Below are 18,388 nucleotides of genomic sequence, written 5' to 3'. Positions count from 1 at the left end.
CAGAGAGTTTACTTCAGAATTACCTTTCCTAAACTACATGCTTTTACCTAAGCTTTCATACAGTATATGCTAATAAATTGCTCAAAACAAATCTGTTAATAGCTTGTATTAAAGGCATAGTTGACCCAAAATTTTTTATTCATTTTTACACCCTTTACTTGTTCCAAATTGTTGGAAACCGGTAAACACTAACTTAAATAGTATTTCTTTTTACTACCTTAGTAGTATATGGTTACATCTTCTTTTGTGTTTAACGGAACAAAACAAACAAAGAAACAAACAAACTTAAACATATTGGGAACAAGTCAAGGATGAGTAAATGATGAGAATTTTCCTTTTTGGGTCAACCATCCCTTTAAGTTGAATAAACTAACATTTATTTATTAATGGTTTGGTGTAACTGTACAGTGGTATGGTGGGCTCTGAGAACATGGACAGTGTGGACATCCCAGAAGAAGACTTCACCCCTCTGACAGTTTTGAGGAACACAGTCCCTCCTCATACCCCTACCAGCTAGTATGTGTCTAAATCTGTGATTGATAACCATTTAACACTTCTGTTTTTAAGCAATGTTTGATTTTCTCTGCAGTCGGACTACTATTCCTGGTTACACTGGAAAAGCCCGGTTTGGTAAAGCACAGACTTCAGATGCCAGTCTGCCTCCTTTGCTTTGTACTCCACAAACAGCAGGGTAAGTCATTATGACATTGTAAATTCAGATATTGAGTTTAGACTGAAAAGGCCTAGCCATCTGTCCAAGATGTTTTCCTTTCTAAAACCCAAGATACTAGGACTGACTCCAAAATCTCTTGATCCCACAAGTGATAAATGGTTTGTAAAGTAGATGAATGGATATTTTGGGTAATCATAATTCTTCTAAAAAAAAGTTCTTATAAACCATTATAAAAAAGAATAACCTCAATCATTCATTCCTTCATTTATTTCCTTTCGGCTTAGTCCCTTTATTAATCTGGGGTCGCCACAGCAGAATAAACCGCCAACTTATCCAGCACATGTTTTACACAGCGGATGCCCTTCCAGCTGCAACTCATCACTGGGAAACACCCATACACACTAAATAACACACATACTCTACGGCCAATTTAGCTTACCCAATTCACCTGTCTAGTGCATGTCTTTGGAGTTGTGGGGGAAACCGGAGCACCCGGAGGAAACCCACGTGAACATAGGGAGAACATGCAAACTCCACACAGAAATGCCAACTGACCCAGCCGAGGCTCAAACCAGCGACCATCTTGCTGTGAGGCGATTGTGCTACCATTGCACCACTGCGTTGCCAAAACCTTAATCATACTAATATAATGCAAGACATTTACACTATTCAATTATTCATTCATTTATTTTTCTTCGGCTTAGTCTCTGATTTATCAGAGGTCGCCACAGTAGAATGAACCTACAACTATTCCGGCATATGTTTTACACAGCGGATGCCCTTCCAGCAAACTCCACACATAAATGCCAACTTATTTTTTCTCTTTTTACTTCAAAATGTCATAGTTAATTTAATGTGATACTTGCCATGTGTTTGTAATTGTTGAAATTGACTAGAAATTTAATCTTTTAATTTATTTATGTATATGCTAATTACAAATGTTTGCCAGGGGTAAACAATAACTTGTGATAATAGCAAACTGATAATAAGGAACATTAGATATCAATATTCAGTAAATCAAATAAGCAATACTGTTCCTGTAATTTTTAATCTTTTTATGACTTTAATTAATAAGTTAGTTCAAATTAGCTTAGTTTTTTGTTAAATATGTATTAATTCTAAAAATCAAAGGTGTTGGTAATGTTAAAACTAAAGCTTTAGAAATATTTATTGTCATGTTAACAAATCGTCACCTTGGAATTATAAGGTTCTATCTGCGTTCTGAATGATTTTGACATATTGAGCTAGAAAGTTTTTGCATTCCATATAGCAAACAGTATGTGTGTAACATTTGTTTTTTAAACAAAAAGTCTTAAAATGTAAACAACTTATAAAAAAACATCCCATAGTGTGAATAAGTTGTCATTTAATAAAAATATGTCAATAACTAAATTTTGACAAAAATGTCAGATAGAACCTATAAGGTGACGAAATATAAATAATGTAAATTCTGGAAGGGAATCCGCTGTGTAAAACATATGCTATAAGTTAGCGGTTCATTCCACTGTGGCGACCCCTGATGAATAAAGGGACTAGGCCGAAGGAAAATGAATGAATGGATAATATTGCTAACATTACTCCTCTCTGTAAGATCACTTTATCTCAGTAGATGGCAGCATTGCTTTATTTTCAGAATGTTTTTCATGATCGGAACTAATTCCCTCAAATAACTTATTTATTTAGAATAGATAGTTTTAATCATTTAAATCATGTACAATAACCAAGCACCACATACTTGTATTACATTTACTAAAAACACTATGATGATAAAATCAAGATTAATCAAGAACAGTTAATGCTAATAAAACAATATGGAGAATACAACAATAATTGAATATTTGTTAGATTGAAGTTTTACTATTTGTCAATTCTGTGTTTGCAAGATTTTAAGAAGGCTGTATTAGACATGCCCTGCAGCAGTTTGCACATCACAGGATCACTCTCAATTCACTTTACACAACCTTTTCACTCACTTGCCTTCTCCTACAGTATCTTTCTCTTTTTCTGTTGTAGTATATGTCCTGTAATTTTTTTCAAACTCCTCCCCTTCCTTGTTCTGTCTTTGCATCTGCCCTAGATTTATAGCTCTTCAACAGAGTGTGGCTTCATCTGGAGGTGTGTGAACCGCACATATAGCATCACTATATCTGTAGACCCCAAAATGACATCAAGAGACATTCTGCATATCAAAAATAGAAAAATATTCACTTTTTTCCGCACGTGATTCTATGATTCAAATAATGGGTTGCACTTCTGGTTTGGGGAACTTTAATTCAATACAACTGAAACAAATGCTATAAATAATCCATATATGTTGTGAAAACTGAGTGGGAGGTATGTTTTGCTTTGGGCTTTATTTTTATCCATCATGAAAATAAAGTTATGCTTGTTATTTTAATGTGAGGTTAGTATCACAAGCATATATTTTAAGTTCATAGTTTAGTTCCTCCTAATTATCAAGGCGGTGTGTGGACTCTTTTACAAATATCTCAGTATATTATTGTATATTAGGGCCCGAGCAATGGTGCTGGCAGGAACTTCTCGGAATTGGTCAGTTTATTTATTTACAGTTGAATCAGAAATATAATAACCCCCCTGAATTATTAGCCCCCGTTTATTTTTACCCAATTTGTGTTTACCTAAGGGAAGATTTTTATGCACATTTCTAAACATAATAAATTTAATAACTCATTTCTAATAACTGGTTTATTTTATCTTTACCATGATGACAGTAAATAATATTTGACTAGATCTTTTTCAAGACACTTCTAATCAGCTTAAAGTGACATTTGAAGGCTTAACTAGGTTAATTAGGTTAACTAGGCAGGATAGGGTAATTAGGCAAGTTTTTGCATAACTATGGTTTGTTCTGTAGACTATTGAAAAAAATATAGCTTAAAGGGGCTAATAATTTTGACCTTAAAATGGTTTTAAAAAAATTAAAAACTGCTTTTATTCTAGCTGAAATAAAACAAATAAGACTTTCTCCATAAAAAAACACAGACATACTGTGAAAATTTCCTTGCTCTGTTAAACATCATTTGGGAAATATTTAAAAAAGAAAAAAAAATTCAAAGGGGTTAATAGTTCTGATTTTAACTGTGTTTATTTTTTAAAATAAAATGCCTTTTTTGAGGTCCAAACATTCTTGAAAACTCAAAACAGAAGTGGTGAACATTTACATCTATATGGGGGACATTCTTCCAGAAACGTACATTTTCACTTATAAAAAACTGTGACAGGGCCTGACCTTTAAGCTTGTCTTTCTCAAAAAATCATACAAAAACAAGCATAAAATCATACAGTACAATGATAGAACGCATCCTTGATCATTGTCAGCTTCTCCATCAAATGATGTCACATCCTTTGACACATTTTATGTTAAATTTAATGCAAATGACTGACTGAAACATGGGGACAATTGTAAATTTATTTGCATATTTGTAGTATTTATTTGTCGAATTTATTTATAATTTCATATTTTTAATCAGTTAATGTAAACAATAACAACTTAAACTTTGCTACTGGTGATGCAGTGGCACAGTAGGTAGTGCTGTCACCTCACAGCAAGAAGGTCGCTGGTTCGAGCCTCGGCTGGGTCAGCTGGCATTTCTGTGTGGAGTTTGCATGTTCTCCCTGCATTTGCGTGGGTTTCCTCCGGGTGCTCTGGTTTCCCCCACAGTCCAAAGACATGCGGTACAGGTGAATTGGGTAGGCTAAATTGTCCGTAGTGTATGTGTGTGAATAAGTGTGTATGTGTTTCCCAGTGATGGGTTGCAGCTGGAAGGGCATCCACTGCATAAAACAAATGCTGGATAAGTTGGTGGTTCATTCCACTGTGGTGACCCAGATTAATAAAGGGACTTAGCCAAAAATAAAATTAATGAATGAATGAATTAATAAACTTTGCTATTTCTGACGTTTTTAGCATAACAAAACTATTAAAACTGTAGGTTCAATTAGGCTGGGGACAAGGACAATGACAGGGTTTGTAAATGTATAAAGTGTTTTTAATAAAGAACAAAAATCTGTCAAGCTAATAAATGACACTTTCCTTTACTTAACAACTCACAAATATCAACTATCAGTCCTTTATGGAAATTTTTGGGATGAAATATTTTTATTCACTGTGTTTATGTTTTTATTTCAGGGACAGATAATGTACATTTCTGGTAGAATGTCCCATGGGCAGAGATGTATAAAGTACTAGAGACCCAGACTTAAGTAAAAGTACAAGTACTCTATCAAAAAGTGAGTAGAAGTAAAAGTGCTCTTTAAGCACCATACTTAAGTGGAAGTACTAAAGTATTCAACATTTTTTGTACTTAAGTATTGCAAGTAGTTTATTTCAAAATTTACTACTCAAGTACTGAAAGTAAAAGTACAAGTATTGTGTAATGTAGTTATTAAAGAATGCAGTCAAAAGACATCATATTGTTTTGTTTATTTTAAATCTCTTTTTTGGGGGGCACGTCATTAAGCAGAACGAAAAGAAACATGACTTACAATACTGTTTTTCTCTCACGCTTGAACCACAGATCTGACAGATTATAACAGCTTTAACACACACCTTTCAAAGTTGTGTGTCACAAAAACAGTCCATAATCCACTCAAAACGCTATTGAAACCCATTTTCGGAGCACAAATTACTGGTTGTAAACGCTGTAAACGAATGTTCTAATTCACTTGATTTTGATTTTATTGTAAAAAAAAGAAAACGTGTATATTACTGCGTTAAATGAAAATCTGAAATATTTTATGGCTTATGGCTATGATTTAGTATTCAAAAATGTTTCATTTTGATTATGTTTTAATTAAATTGGTCTTAAACTTCATATGTTCATAGTATATTTATTCATTCTGGTACTTTTACCATAAACCAACATCTCAACCATTTGGTAGAGGCTGATATTTTAGAAATTATGGGATGTGTTGAGGGAAAATTTATTGATTGTGTTAACTAGCGACATTAGGAGTTAAGAAATGCAATAAATAAAAGAATTCTATTGGTTTTTTTCTTGGTGTGACAGTTAAATGGTTACTTGTAATACAATTGTGTCCTTTAATACAGCAGTAAGATATATGAACTGTACCCTGAATTTTACCCGCTCAAAGAAAACACTCTTTCTGAATGTATCAAACAAAACTCATGCACAGAAGACAGCATGAGCATTTATAGCAAATAAACGAATTTAATATTCTCCCGCCTGCTTTTTAAACGCTGACAGGCGAGGTCTTACACCCCTTTGATTGGTTATTGTCTTCACCTTCTCAACAGAAAGGGCTGCTATCGGCTTTAGAAATGAAAGCGTTGTTCACTGATAGCGGGAAGAACCGCCGCGGTTACAGTCTATGTACGTATAATACGCGGTTATCACATGTAATCTATAATAGACACAGTGGAGAAAACTTGCACCTCATACACGCCCAGGTCTGGATTCACAAGTATCGCTTTAATAGCCAAGAGGAGATGAAAAGTTACCTCACAAACAGGCCAGCAGGTCAAATGTCCAAAGTGAGAGAGGCAGAGATGGAGTCTCACAACATTTCTCTGTAGTAGTGAAATAGCGGCTCATGTGCTGTGCCGCCTTCACTCGCCCTCGCGCCTCCGTCCTTCGCCATAGTATTGCGACACCACACATAGGAGATAAATTTTGACACCTTTAGTAACGAGTAACGATGCAGCTCATAAAAAATCTATCGGAGTAAAAGTATTAAACTCATCGAAAATATGTACTTAAGTAAAAGTGGAAGTAGGAGAAAAAAACAATACTCCAGTAAAGTACAGATACTGCCTTTTAGTACTTAAGTACAGTAGTGAAGTAGTTCTACTTCGTTACTATACATCTCTGCCCATGGGTTTAGCTAAATGGCTGAAAGGTGCTACATACACTTTCAACAAAGTGCCCCTAGAGCATGGGTGTCCAAACTCAGTCCTGGAGGTCGGTGTCCTGAAGAGTTTAGCTCTTAGCTTAGGCCTCCAGGATCGAGTTTGGACACCCATGCCCTAGAGTGTTTGTAAAAGGGCATCTCTGTGGCAGCCTTACAAATTTGCAATATGTTTTGCCAAAACAAGAATTTGTTATAAATCAAAAATGCAATTTCCGATCGGTTTCAAAATTCACATTTAATAAGTCATCCTGTCCTACATGTCAATATTAAGTTTCAGTAATAGCGACAACAGGAAATTACATTTTACACTGTGACAATCTCCTCCTAGTCATTTAATCAGACCAAGAAAGTCTAGCTATTTGGGATGTTAAATTTTGAAGATCTAGACTTTAATTTTAGAAGAGGAAGTCGTCATAAGATCTACCCCTTTGATAAAGACATGCCCTGAAGACATCCACATGCCAACTTTCAGTTATAGTCATAGTGCCACCTGCTGACAGACAGACGTTTGGCATATATCAGTGAAGTTAGTTTATTTCTATTCCCCAGCTTACAGTTTTTTCCAACTGCTTACACGCATTTTCAAAAGTGTCACCTTTTTTTTCAAAATTCGACACACAATTCCCAAAACTGCACACACAAATTGCAAAATTCCTCACATTTCCTTCAAAATGGAACACTGCATTCAAAATGCCATAAACACTTGCCAGAATGAAGCATTAACATCAAATGGCAAGCACTTTAATCATTTAATCAAAATGTTATAGCATTAATATAGCATGTAAACATGGTTGTTCTAAATCTAAAGCTCTTTGCTCTTTAGGCTTTTATCTAAATTTCAATACAATGTTTTACAGTGACAGTAATTTGCTGAGAGGAGTATCAGGTACACTGTAAACACCAATGTCATGAAAAAACTGAAAATTTTTAATAGCCCAAACATTATTGGTGTTTATAGCATAAAAAACATAAATTTACTGTATGTAAACATGAAAAAAAAATTCATAAAAAAAAAAATTGTAAAGCAATTGCAAAATATGTAAAACAAAAGTATGTTCTTTAGAATACAGCGAAGAACACAATTGTGTGTGAAGGGAGTTTGAGAAGTGAAGGATTGAGAAGAATTCCTCTATTGTTTTAGAATTTAGGATTTAAGATTTAGAAAAAGAGAAAATAGGTACCAATCTACAAATTGTGTATGGTGGCAAACCAGTTTTTATTGGAGCAGCAGCCCAGTGTCCCATCACCTTTGGCCTATACTAGACTAAAGCAGTGATTGGTTAGTGATCAGTTAAGAAATTAGTGTTTCCACATTATTCACATAGTGAATAAATGTAGCATTTTGATTGGTTGTGTTTGGAAAAGAAAAGCAAGTGGCTTCCTGTTAGATTTTTATGTTTTAGGTAGAGAGTTGTGTGTAGTGTTTAGTAAAAAGTAATTTATGCAATTGAAGACTGAGAAATACTGTAACTTCTGGTTTTGGAGATTTGCTGTGTAGTTTTGCATTTTAAGTAACATTTCAGACACATGTGACATGACAATGATTTTGTGTATAAGCAGTTGGAAAAAACTGTAAATGCATATTTCCAACTGTTCTCTGTATTCCTGAGGCCACCGGGTGGCATTGAGCCTGGGTGCGAAGTCCCCCTCGACACTGCTTGCAGCTTTCATTTTATCTTTGCATTTCTTACAGTACAGCAGTATTCAATACGCCCATAATATCGCTGTGGAAAGACTTTTTGGGATCACTTATGGTCTGCTGAAAGAGCACACAGTTTTGTAAAATGCTTTACTGATTTTTACAGTTTAAATTTTAACAGGCATAACAACTGCCTGGTTGACCTTATCTGCATAAATTATCATTAAAACAAAAAACTTTAAAGTTGCTGTCAGAAACACGATTTAAAAGAAATCATAAAAAAATCTTAGAATTGTCATTAAAGGGTTAATGAAAACTACTTCTATTATTCACTCAAAGCATCTGCAGTTTAGAAGAAAGGTGGACACTTTAATTCTCTATTAAAGAGAACTATTAAAGCTTAAACAATCTGGAAGAATGATTGTTGAAACATTGTTATTTTCTGTGGGTTTTTGAAGAGTCAAATGAAACAGACACTAGTGGGAAAACAGCACTAGCCCAGCAGCACTTACACCCTCCATCTGCAACGGCAAAACATCCTCGGCTTTCAGAATGAGTAGGAATGAAGCGTCTGCAGCTCTAGCAAAAATAAGAAGGAGGCGGTGTTTGAGAGAAGCACTGGAGGAAAACCAAACTCCTCACCCAAGGACCGGGTGTTTTTTTTTAAAACGTGTTTCCTAGCTGGGCCCCAGAAGACCTGCTTTACCGTCTTTTTGGAGCAGACCTCTCCAGATGGCCCTATCCAAAGCCTAGCTGCTTTTGTTGCCAGTGGTAATCGTGGTTTTTGCTCAACCCAGATCCATTTTCCTGGAGCCACCAGTTGCTCTCAAATGTGTTTCCTTTGCCGATAAAACAGCCATCTCTTTTCCTTACAGCAAAAAGTCAGCACCTTTACAACTTCCTTTAACCCTCACCTCCTCCTTATTTGGTGATAAACTCAAATGTCTCCAAACTGTTTTCATCGCTCTGCAGCTTTGGAAACTCTCAATCATTTGAGTGTGTCATGAGACACACTAGTAGTAGCTTTTTGAAAATTGGGGCCGTTGGCTTTAAGTCATTGTCTCCATGAAACAACGCCAAAGCATTAGTAGTAATAGATATAAGTAGATGATGCATAATCTATGCTTGTCTATAAATTAGCATCTAGATTTATGTTTAAATAAATTACATATAACCATATATGTGACCACAAATGTGTCTAATGTTGCATGGGTTTATTTTTAGCAACACTGTACTGTATGGTGTCAAAAGGATTGCTTCTTCTTTTATACCAAAATCATCACAATGTTAGGTCACCTGCATTCTAATCCGTCACCTGTAAGCACACTAATCAGACATATACTTACGAAACACTGGCTGTTTCTCAACCGCCAAAGTTCAGTACCAAAACTGAAGACCATAAGAACGAAGGACACGTGATGCAATTATTTTTTTTACTAGTATTATTATCAAAGCTTGAATAATAACAGAAAGGCATTAATACTTTTTAAATTACACAAAAGACTATGATAACAATCAATTTACATTAACAATCTTTCCATCATTATTAATAATACAACATATATAAATAAATATCAAAAATTAACAAATAAAATAAATGACAAAGAAAATAAGTAGCTGGGGAGTTGAGGTTCTCAAAATATGAAACCAAAATCCTCTAATGAAGTATATAAATATCTTGCTTTTGACTTTTCATCTCTCTTAATGTCTTTAAAAATATCACAAATTCTTGTTTAAACACCACTAGTCTTGGGGGAGTTTTAAAAAATATACATTTAATAATAGAAATGTTTAATAATATCAACAAATGATTTTTTATATAAAATAACTTTTTATCCTTAAGTATTAAGCCAAACTTAATAATTTCCCATGGGACGATAAGTCTTACAGATAAATATTTTTGGTTGAATCCAAACTAATACTTCATCCCAAAATGTTTGTACCAAATTACATTAAAAAAACGTGTTCAAAATGTTTAAATTGTTTCAATATCTAAATTACTAGGGATGTCCTGATCAGGTTTTTTGCCCTCGAGTCCGAATAATTTGAATAAACCGATAAAACCCAATCCGATACTTCTATAATACATGAAAAAGAATAAAGAAGAGTGAAGAAACAGATTCAGGATGTTCCTTATTTTTAAATTAATTCACCTTATTTTAAAACATTCAACAACTCTATTAACACACAGAGCACTTATGAGGTAGCTTGAACAATCAAGCAATAAACATAAATTCTCCACTTTTGGACTTTAGTGCAACAGTAAATATAAAAAAATCGAAAATAAAAACAAACTATACTTGGGCTTTCCGTTTTATGCTGTTTCCGTGTTCTGCTTTGCCGGCATTAAATCAATAGTGTCTTTGCAACAAAGTGATGTCATGAAAAACGCGTTGCTGTTTCTGTGTGAAGTCAAGAATGAGGTCCGACTCTGTGCCTCCTCAGAACTATAGATAAGAAATTATATATATTCATTCATTCATTTTCTTTTCGTCTTAGTCCCTTTATTAATCCGGGGTCGCCACAGCACCTTCCAGCCGCAACCCATCTCTGGGAAACATCCATACACTCTCACTCACACTCATACACTATGGACAATTTAGCCTTCCCAATTCACCTGTACCGCATGTCTTTGGACTGTGGGGGAAACCGGAGCACCCGAAGGAAACCCATGCGAATGCAGGGATAACATGCAAACTCCAACAGTTTCAACATCACTGTTTTAGACAATCTCTCAAAAATTTGTTTGAGAACTTTCTATCTGTAAAGTCAACATTTTCCATCTTCAGATCAATTGTTTTGGGAGATATCGTTGAATATTTCATTCATTCATTTCCGAGATGCGTTCTTGATATCGAGGATGCATCAATGCAGACTTGAGCACAAAACTCGAAGTCCTAAAAGTCATTGCGGCTGAGGAGGCATTGTATATAGATTTATCATAGATAAATACACTAGATATTGCATACGGACCCTGAACATGGGTCAATACTGCTGCCATATTTGTACAGTGCAAGTCATTCAACTGCATTTAGTGAAGACTAAAGCCAATCTGAAGATGCTGGACTTTTGTGCTGTATACAGGTGTAGTAATGGGCAAACAAAGAAAACAAAGCAATAAGGCCTAACATTTAAAAATAAGATTTTTTTTTTTTTTTTTTACAATTTTGGGTGTAACAAACTTTTGTGCTCATTATCGATGATAATACAGTAACTTACTGCATTGACCATAAAGTAAAGTAGCACCATCTTGCACTAAATTTTCAAGGCTTATGCTAGTTTTGTTTAATAAAATCAACAAACAATGTAAATAAAATATAACAACAAGATTCTGTGATGACAGAAACTTGTTTTATTGTCGACTAAGTGAAGAAATGGCTAGTTCTTTAAGTGACTTATAAGGGTGCCTAATAACATAACAGTGCCTTGAGAAGCAGGGATATCGATGGTTCACAAAAATTGTTCTTAACAGAGATTTATTCACAAACGATTCGCTCTCTCCATTAGAGTTAGAAGTGAAATCAGGAGAGGGGGTGTGTTTCAGGACATGAATTAGATAAAATTTAACGGAGGGTGGAAAATACATTTACTGTACATGAACACAAACATATGCTCTTTGTTAGCAATGCCCATGTGGTTAAAAATTATTTGCATACTGTCCACTGGGAAAACTCACAATCATAGATATAAATGTATATGTGTGTGTGTGTGTGTGTGTGTGTGTGTGTGTGTGTGTGTGTGTGTGTGTGTGTGTGTGTGTGTGTGTGTGTGTACACACTACCCTGTACCAAAATGGCAGAAATGGTACCAAAATCTATAGGTTGTTTTCAGTCACGTGGTTCTGGTGATGTGTAAAATTCAGATGGAGGGCAGGAATAACTGGGAGACACAGAGGAAACTCTGTATTTTTTTGATTTATACCATATTTCAAAGGAGGTACAAATAGAAAATGATCACATATGTTGGGCGCGATACACACCATATAATTACGTTACATGAAAAATACTATAGTAAATACTATAGTGTTTGGAAGCATACTATAGATAATTACTTGATTTAAACTGTCATAGAAATAATATTGTTGCTGTGGTACAACACAATTGAACTGTAGTAATAAATTATTCAATAGGCTTTAGTTTTCTACCCTGTAATCGCAATGCACCACACCACAGTTTACACTAACGTTACATTATTTATTACAGTTTATCAGTTTACTATGCTACAGTATTCTGTAGCATTCATCAACAAAGAATTGTACACATTATACACTTTACTATGTGGTTCAAAAACATTTTGTAAGGGTTTTGTAAGGGTTTCAAAAAAGTTTTGTTGCAAGGGTTGCAACTCAACAAGCTGCACATTTCAATGTTCACGTTACAGTTGTTTGTTTTTTGCCAAAACGCCTGTAAAGACATGAATTATTACAAAACAAGACAGAGATTTCATTGTAGCGATTACATGGCAGGGTACTATTTATATTCTCCTGAATTTTGTATAAGTGTGGTAGTGTTTGTATCTGAATTTTATATAACACATTAATATATTTATTTAAATAACACAAATTATCGTGTTCAAAAAGCTTGTACACATGGATGTATTGAAAAAATGTTTATTACATGCCACCTGCCGCCTTTTCTTCCGTTTTTCAGCCAGTTTCTTGAAATTTCTTTCCATTAAAACGTTTGAAAGTCTATAAAAGCTGTTCTGCATTTCATATTTTGGCCGATTTAAACAATTATAAACTACAAAAAACAGAAATATTGTGATGTTCTGATAGCGATTCCTATGTAGAAGTACCACTTCCTTCCCTCCGTCTGAATTTCGTGCAACATCAATGACGTCATGTGAAAACAACCTATTAACCATTCCTTCCAATAGACAACAATAGCATAGGCAACATCTAATGTAAATATCTATGTAGATATGTAGAGATGTATCTATGTAGAAATATAACTTATTTATCTCCAGTTTCCCTAAAAGAGACTGTGAAAGTAAACATTAACATAAAATTCTTAATAAAGGCATAAACACTTTAAGGGTGTTTATTTGCTGAAATTGGTATTAAAATCTCTTTTATATTGTGTAAAGTATATTTGTAATGTTTTTGATCATGTTGATCTATTGAAAAACAATAAGTCATTGTATGAATGCTGTAACATTTAAATAATTTTTTGTTAAAAATGTGTGAAGGTAATATGACCATTAGGAAGAACGCAGCATCCAAAGTCCCTTTAAGGCAAGTAATTTCACTCGGCGGCCATCTTTAAAATGCCTCTCGGGTATTAAGCTCGGGCATTCTGTCTGAATGAATTGTTTACCAAGCTTATGATTACATTACATATTTGGAATCACCAATAAAATTAAACAACAACTGTCTCATAAATTTTATTTTTAAATGTTCGAATCAAACGAAATCAGCATTTTTTTCAGGTTGCCCAAGCCTGCCAAAGTATTTGGCAGCATCTCATCTCTCACAGGATGCCTTCTATGTTCTTGCAATCTCCTGAGTTCGTTCCAGGTAACCCAGCAAGACCGGTCTCCAAGAGAACGCAAGTCTGTTCTTTACGTTCTTGGAATTAAGAAACGGCGACTTTGACCCATTGGCTGTTTCTCAAAGTGCATTCTTGAGCGATCTTGCGTCCTTGTGTTCACGTGTAACGTCATCATCAACCGGTCAAAAGAATGGTCTCCACAAGAAAACAAATCTATTGTCATCGTTCTTGGAATTGAGAAATTGTTTGTTGTATCAGTCACCACCTACTGTAAAATTACCAGACTCTTTTTGCTCCTTGTTGCGTCTATGAGCGCTCTTCGTTGTGCCTATCAGTGCTCCTCGTTGCGCCTATGAGCGCTCCTTGTTGCTTCGGCATGAGCTTATGCCTACAGACTGCTCTGAATTACAAAAGACTTATAACCACATAAGAACCCAAACAAACTATAAAACCTACCCTCTCCCATTGTTATCCATAAACAATCTAGTGTTGTATCTGTTCTCCTGTTAGTGTGACAACCAGTTCTTTTAAATCGGCATCTGCCATGACAAAAAATGAATGAATGTGGGTGGTATTTATGCACTGAAACCCACTGGGTGGGCCACGCCACTGATTAGATCAGCTCAACACCACAAATAGAAGATTCCGAGTTGAAACACTTCTACTCACATTCATCACAAAACTACAAACAATACCCACCCGACATGTCTTAAAGGAAGCAATGCCACTCCACCTACCGGGGAAAGTAACGTTAAAAGAAAACAATGCACGTTACACAGCAATTTGGCAACTTTCTTTTTTGGCAAAAATCTGACAAGTTGATTAAATGGACTTAGAAAAAAATATTTGTGCAACCCAAACAAATTAAATAATTATTTTCAAACGAAAAACTGTAGGACAATCCCTCACTTTATGACCCCTGGCTCAAAGTTGGCAACAAAACAAAGGTACACTCACAAGTTAACAGTGTTTGCAATGGAAAAGATTTAGAAACTTTAAATCATCACAACATAAGAAAATAATATGTCTGTTAAAGTAAGTCTCGTCAGTGTGTAATGCATAGTGTTTGCATGAACTCTAATGTCATGGTGTAGAAATAAATGTTAAACAAACAAACTGGGGACCAAATCCAAAAACAAAAAACAAACAAACAATGATCCAAAACCAAGTACCCATACTAGTAATGTCGGCAGTCTTTTTAAAAGTGGAGCTCCAGCCAAGGTTTGTCAGTCAAGGCAAATACATGGGTTTAACTGGCAAGATGCACCAGAACGTGAGGACAGGGCCATCACAAAAGATAAATTAATTTTTTGACATCTTGAGATTAGTTGAAGTGAGTGAGCTCGTTTTTTGCAGTTCGCTAACGTTTTAAATTAGAAATAAGAAATTCCACAAATAATTAGTTGTTTAATATGAATTAACTTGTGTGACATTGTATTGACTTCCACAAAATGTTTTAAACTGATCTTTACTTTTTAAAGTAAAAAAAGTAAATCAAGGTTAACCTGAGGTTCTTGCAATTGACAAAATGACAGAAATTAAAATCTCTTAATTTTATAAAAGCTAACATGAATTTGATGGCTAAATTTTGTAATATTTGAGCTGTAAAGTTTAAATAATGACATTATACACTTTACATTGACATTATACATAATGTAAATTACTGTAATTGAGTATTTTTTTTCAGGAATTGTAACTTACTTAGTAGTTTTAAAAATGTGTACTTTTAATTTCCCTTGAGCAAATATCGGTACTTTACGTTACGTTTCACACACATAGCTGCATGTAAACGCATTAGCCTTTCACAGTGTAATACTCACTACTCTTGAGTACTTTTAAAAGGGCTACTTTTTTTTTATGCTTTTAGTAATATCTACAACAGATACGTTAAGTTAGAGTTTTACTTGAGTATGCTTTTTCAGTACTTTGCACCACTGCTGTGGAAGTTAATAGCTGCTTCTTTTTCAACATCCTTTATAATATGTTTTGTGTTCAACAGAATTAATCTCAAACCAGTTTGAAACTTGTAAGGGGGAGTAAAGGATGACATCATTTAATATTTGACAAAACTATCCTTGCAAAATGCATATCATGTCTTGGGAGAATTAAAAGATTTCAATTTTATGTTTTGTGATGATCAATATATATTTTTTTTTGTAAGCTGAAAATCATGCCCCAGTGCACAGTGCAAATTATTTTAACTTACATTAAACACAGAATATCTTATAAATTTGATCATTATCATTTATTCCTAGGAGCCGTCCTGGTTCATGGAGCTCCTCATTCTACGGACGCAAAGCTCCTCTGTCAAGTATGATCACTAATGTCCCTCCAGGAAACCCTTACCTTTATCCCAAAGCCCCGGTACTTTCCATGAAATAACTCTAAGAGGAAGAATGTTCTTTCACAAAGAAAAATAAATGATGAAGAAATATGGGAAATGAGAATCTTCCTTTTTATAATATCCAATCTGTGTTTGTGAATAGATCTATAATGATGCTATGTCAATGACTGATTCTCTAAGCTCTGAGTAATGATGAGCATAATTTCCCTTGATTTAGATGAGTGGTTCTGTAAATGTGGAGGTTGTGCCATTGTCTTAATGTTCATGTGTGTGCGTGTGTGAGTTTACATGTTTGACTATATGTGTGTCCATGCGGATAAATGAGTGAATCATTTTCTCACAGATCCTCTTTTGCATGCGTTTATTGCTTTGGTACATCCAAAAAGCACTTGCAGACTGATTGCAAAAAGAGATATTTTGTGGTTATGTAGCAATGGCAATGCAAATAAAACTTTGTTCGTTCTGATCTTAAAAGAAAACAAAAGACATGCATTTCTGAAATGCTCTAGTTTTGCAGCCCAAGAACTGCGGTTTAGAGAATAAATGAAAGAGCACTAATGTAGCTTCACCTGCTTACAGGAAATAGGTTTCCTGTTTCCCCCTTTGTCAACTCTACGCTTCTGTGTCAAAAACAGTCTGCTCTGGAAGCATCCAGATGAAAAGACTTCCAACTAGTAAGACTGAACATGTATTTATGACTTTAAAAGGCACTCAACAGGTGCTTGTGATACACTGATAAGAAATGATTTAGTGATAAAGTAAATACTACAGTCTTAAAGTCAATTCTGTATTACTGCAAATGTGTATAAATGTAAAATTAACAAGAAGTTAATATTAAAGAGACTCATCCTTTCATTCTTTTTCTTTCGGCTTAGTCCCTTATTTTTCAGGGTTTGCCTCAGCGAAATGAACTGCCAACTATTCCAGCTGAGCATGCAAACTCCACACAGAAAATCAGGCTCATTCTGAAAATTTACCTCTATATACATTTCTGGAGACCACAAAATATATCCCAGGTGTACTTTTTTTTTATTTTTTTTGCAGTTTTTGTTTTCACAAATCCACCAGAGGCTGCTGTGTATGCTTTCTCATATCTCAAATTTTTCTCACGAGTGCCATTTGTGCCTGCTGTTCTTGTATAAATCCACTGTCAACAGACTGACTGACTAACCGACTGATCCCCCCACCCTCCTCCTTCCCTAAACTCAACTAATAGTATTTTCATAGTATAATTCTGACTGCATATTTCGCAATCCCCAGAAACGCATATAGGGCTACGTTTTCAGAATGAACCTATGTTGCAGAAATGTCAACTGACCCAGCCGAGAATCAAACCAGTGACTTTCTTGTTGTGAGGTGACAGTGCTACCCACTGAGCCACCATGCTGCCCTATTAAAAAGATAGTTCACCCAAAAAAAAATCATTGTCATTATTTATTCATCCTCCACTTGTTTTAAACCTGTTTGAGTTTCTTTCATCTGTTGAACAAAAATAAAGATGTACTGAAGATTTATGGAGGAAAAAACAGCTATTGACTTCCATAGCATTTTTGTTATACAGTATACTATGGATGTGGATGCTGTGTTTATCCCCAGCATTCTTCAAAATATTCTCTTTTTTGTGATTAGAAGAGAGAAATTCATGTTTGGAATATTTTCATTTTGGGGTGAACTATCCCTTTAAATATATGATTATTTTAAGAAATAACAGTTAATAATTAATTAAATACTCAATTTTTTAGACTGGTCTCCCCTCATGCACTGAAGCAGGTAATTAAAAAAAAAAGTATGGCACCACCTATGAACATGGTCGAGAGTAGTAATTTGTCAGGTTATCAAGCTTATTTGTAGTTGGTGTTGTCTCTGTTTTAGATGCTGGATTCCATTTCAAGATTTATTGCCTGATTTTGATTTATTATCATTGTTACTGTAATTGCATCCTATATCATATATTTTAATTTAACTACATTTGTTACTTTTGTAGTGGGTAAGAAACTAACGTTGTCCACAAAATTCATATGAAAGAAGCCTATTCAATGCACTAGTAAAAAACTGCAGAAGCACTAGTAAAAATAAAACTATTATAATTAATGATGTTGGAGAAAGTTACATCTAAATGTAATATGTTACATCATGCATTACTTTGAAATGTAACTAAATACAGTAGTTAGTTACATATAGTTGAAGTCAGAATTATTAGCCCCCCCTGAATTATTAGTCCCCCCATTTATTTTTTTCCCCAATTTCTGTTTAACAAAGAGAAGATTTTTATTCAACACATTTCTAAACATAGTAGTTTTAATAACTCATTTCTAATAACTGATTTATTTTAGCCAAAATAAAACAAA

The 18,388-nt window shown here is 34.5% G+C and overlaps 1 protein-coding gene across 1 annotated transcript in view; it reads left to right on the top strand.

Moving 5' to 3' along the window:
• The window catches only part of LOC130240077 (spermatogenesis-associated protein 48), a 34,757-nt gene extending 18,499 nt beyond the window's left edge, over positions 1-16,258 (top strand). The window contains exons 8-10 of the mRNA XM_056471491.1: positions 409-516; positions 590-691; positions 15,952-16,258. Of these exons, the coding sequence (XP_056327466.1) occupies positions 409-516; positions 590-691; positions 15,952-16,078 (337 nt within the window). The 3' untranslated portion in view covers positions 16,079-16,258. The remainder of the gene's footprint in view (positions 1-408; positions 517-589; positions 692-15,951) is intronic.
• The last annotated feature ends 2,130 nt before the right edge of the window (positions 16,259-18,388 follow it).

The sequence above is a fragment of the Danio aesculapii genome, chromosome 13 (genome assembly GCF_903798145.1).
Source record: "Danio aesculapii chromosome 13, fDanAes4.1, whole genome shotgun sequence".
NCBI classification, from domain to species: Eukaryota; Metazoa; Chordata; class Actinopteri; order Cypriniformes; family Danionidae; genus Danio; species Danio aesculapii.
Note: the sequence above shows the minus strand (reverse complement) of the source record. Positions and strands in the feature narration are given on the sequence as shown.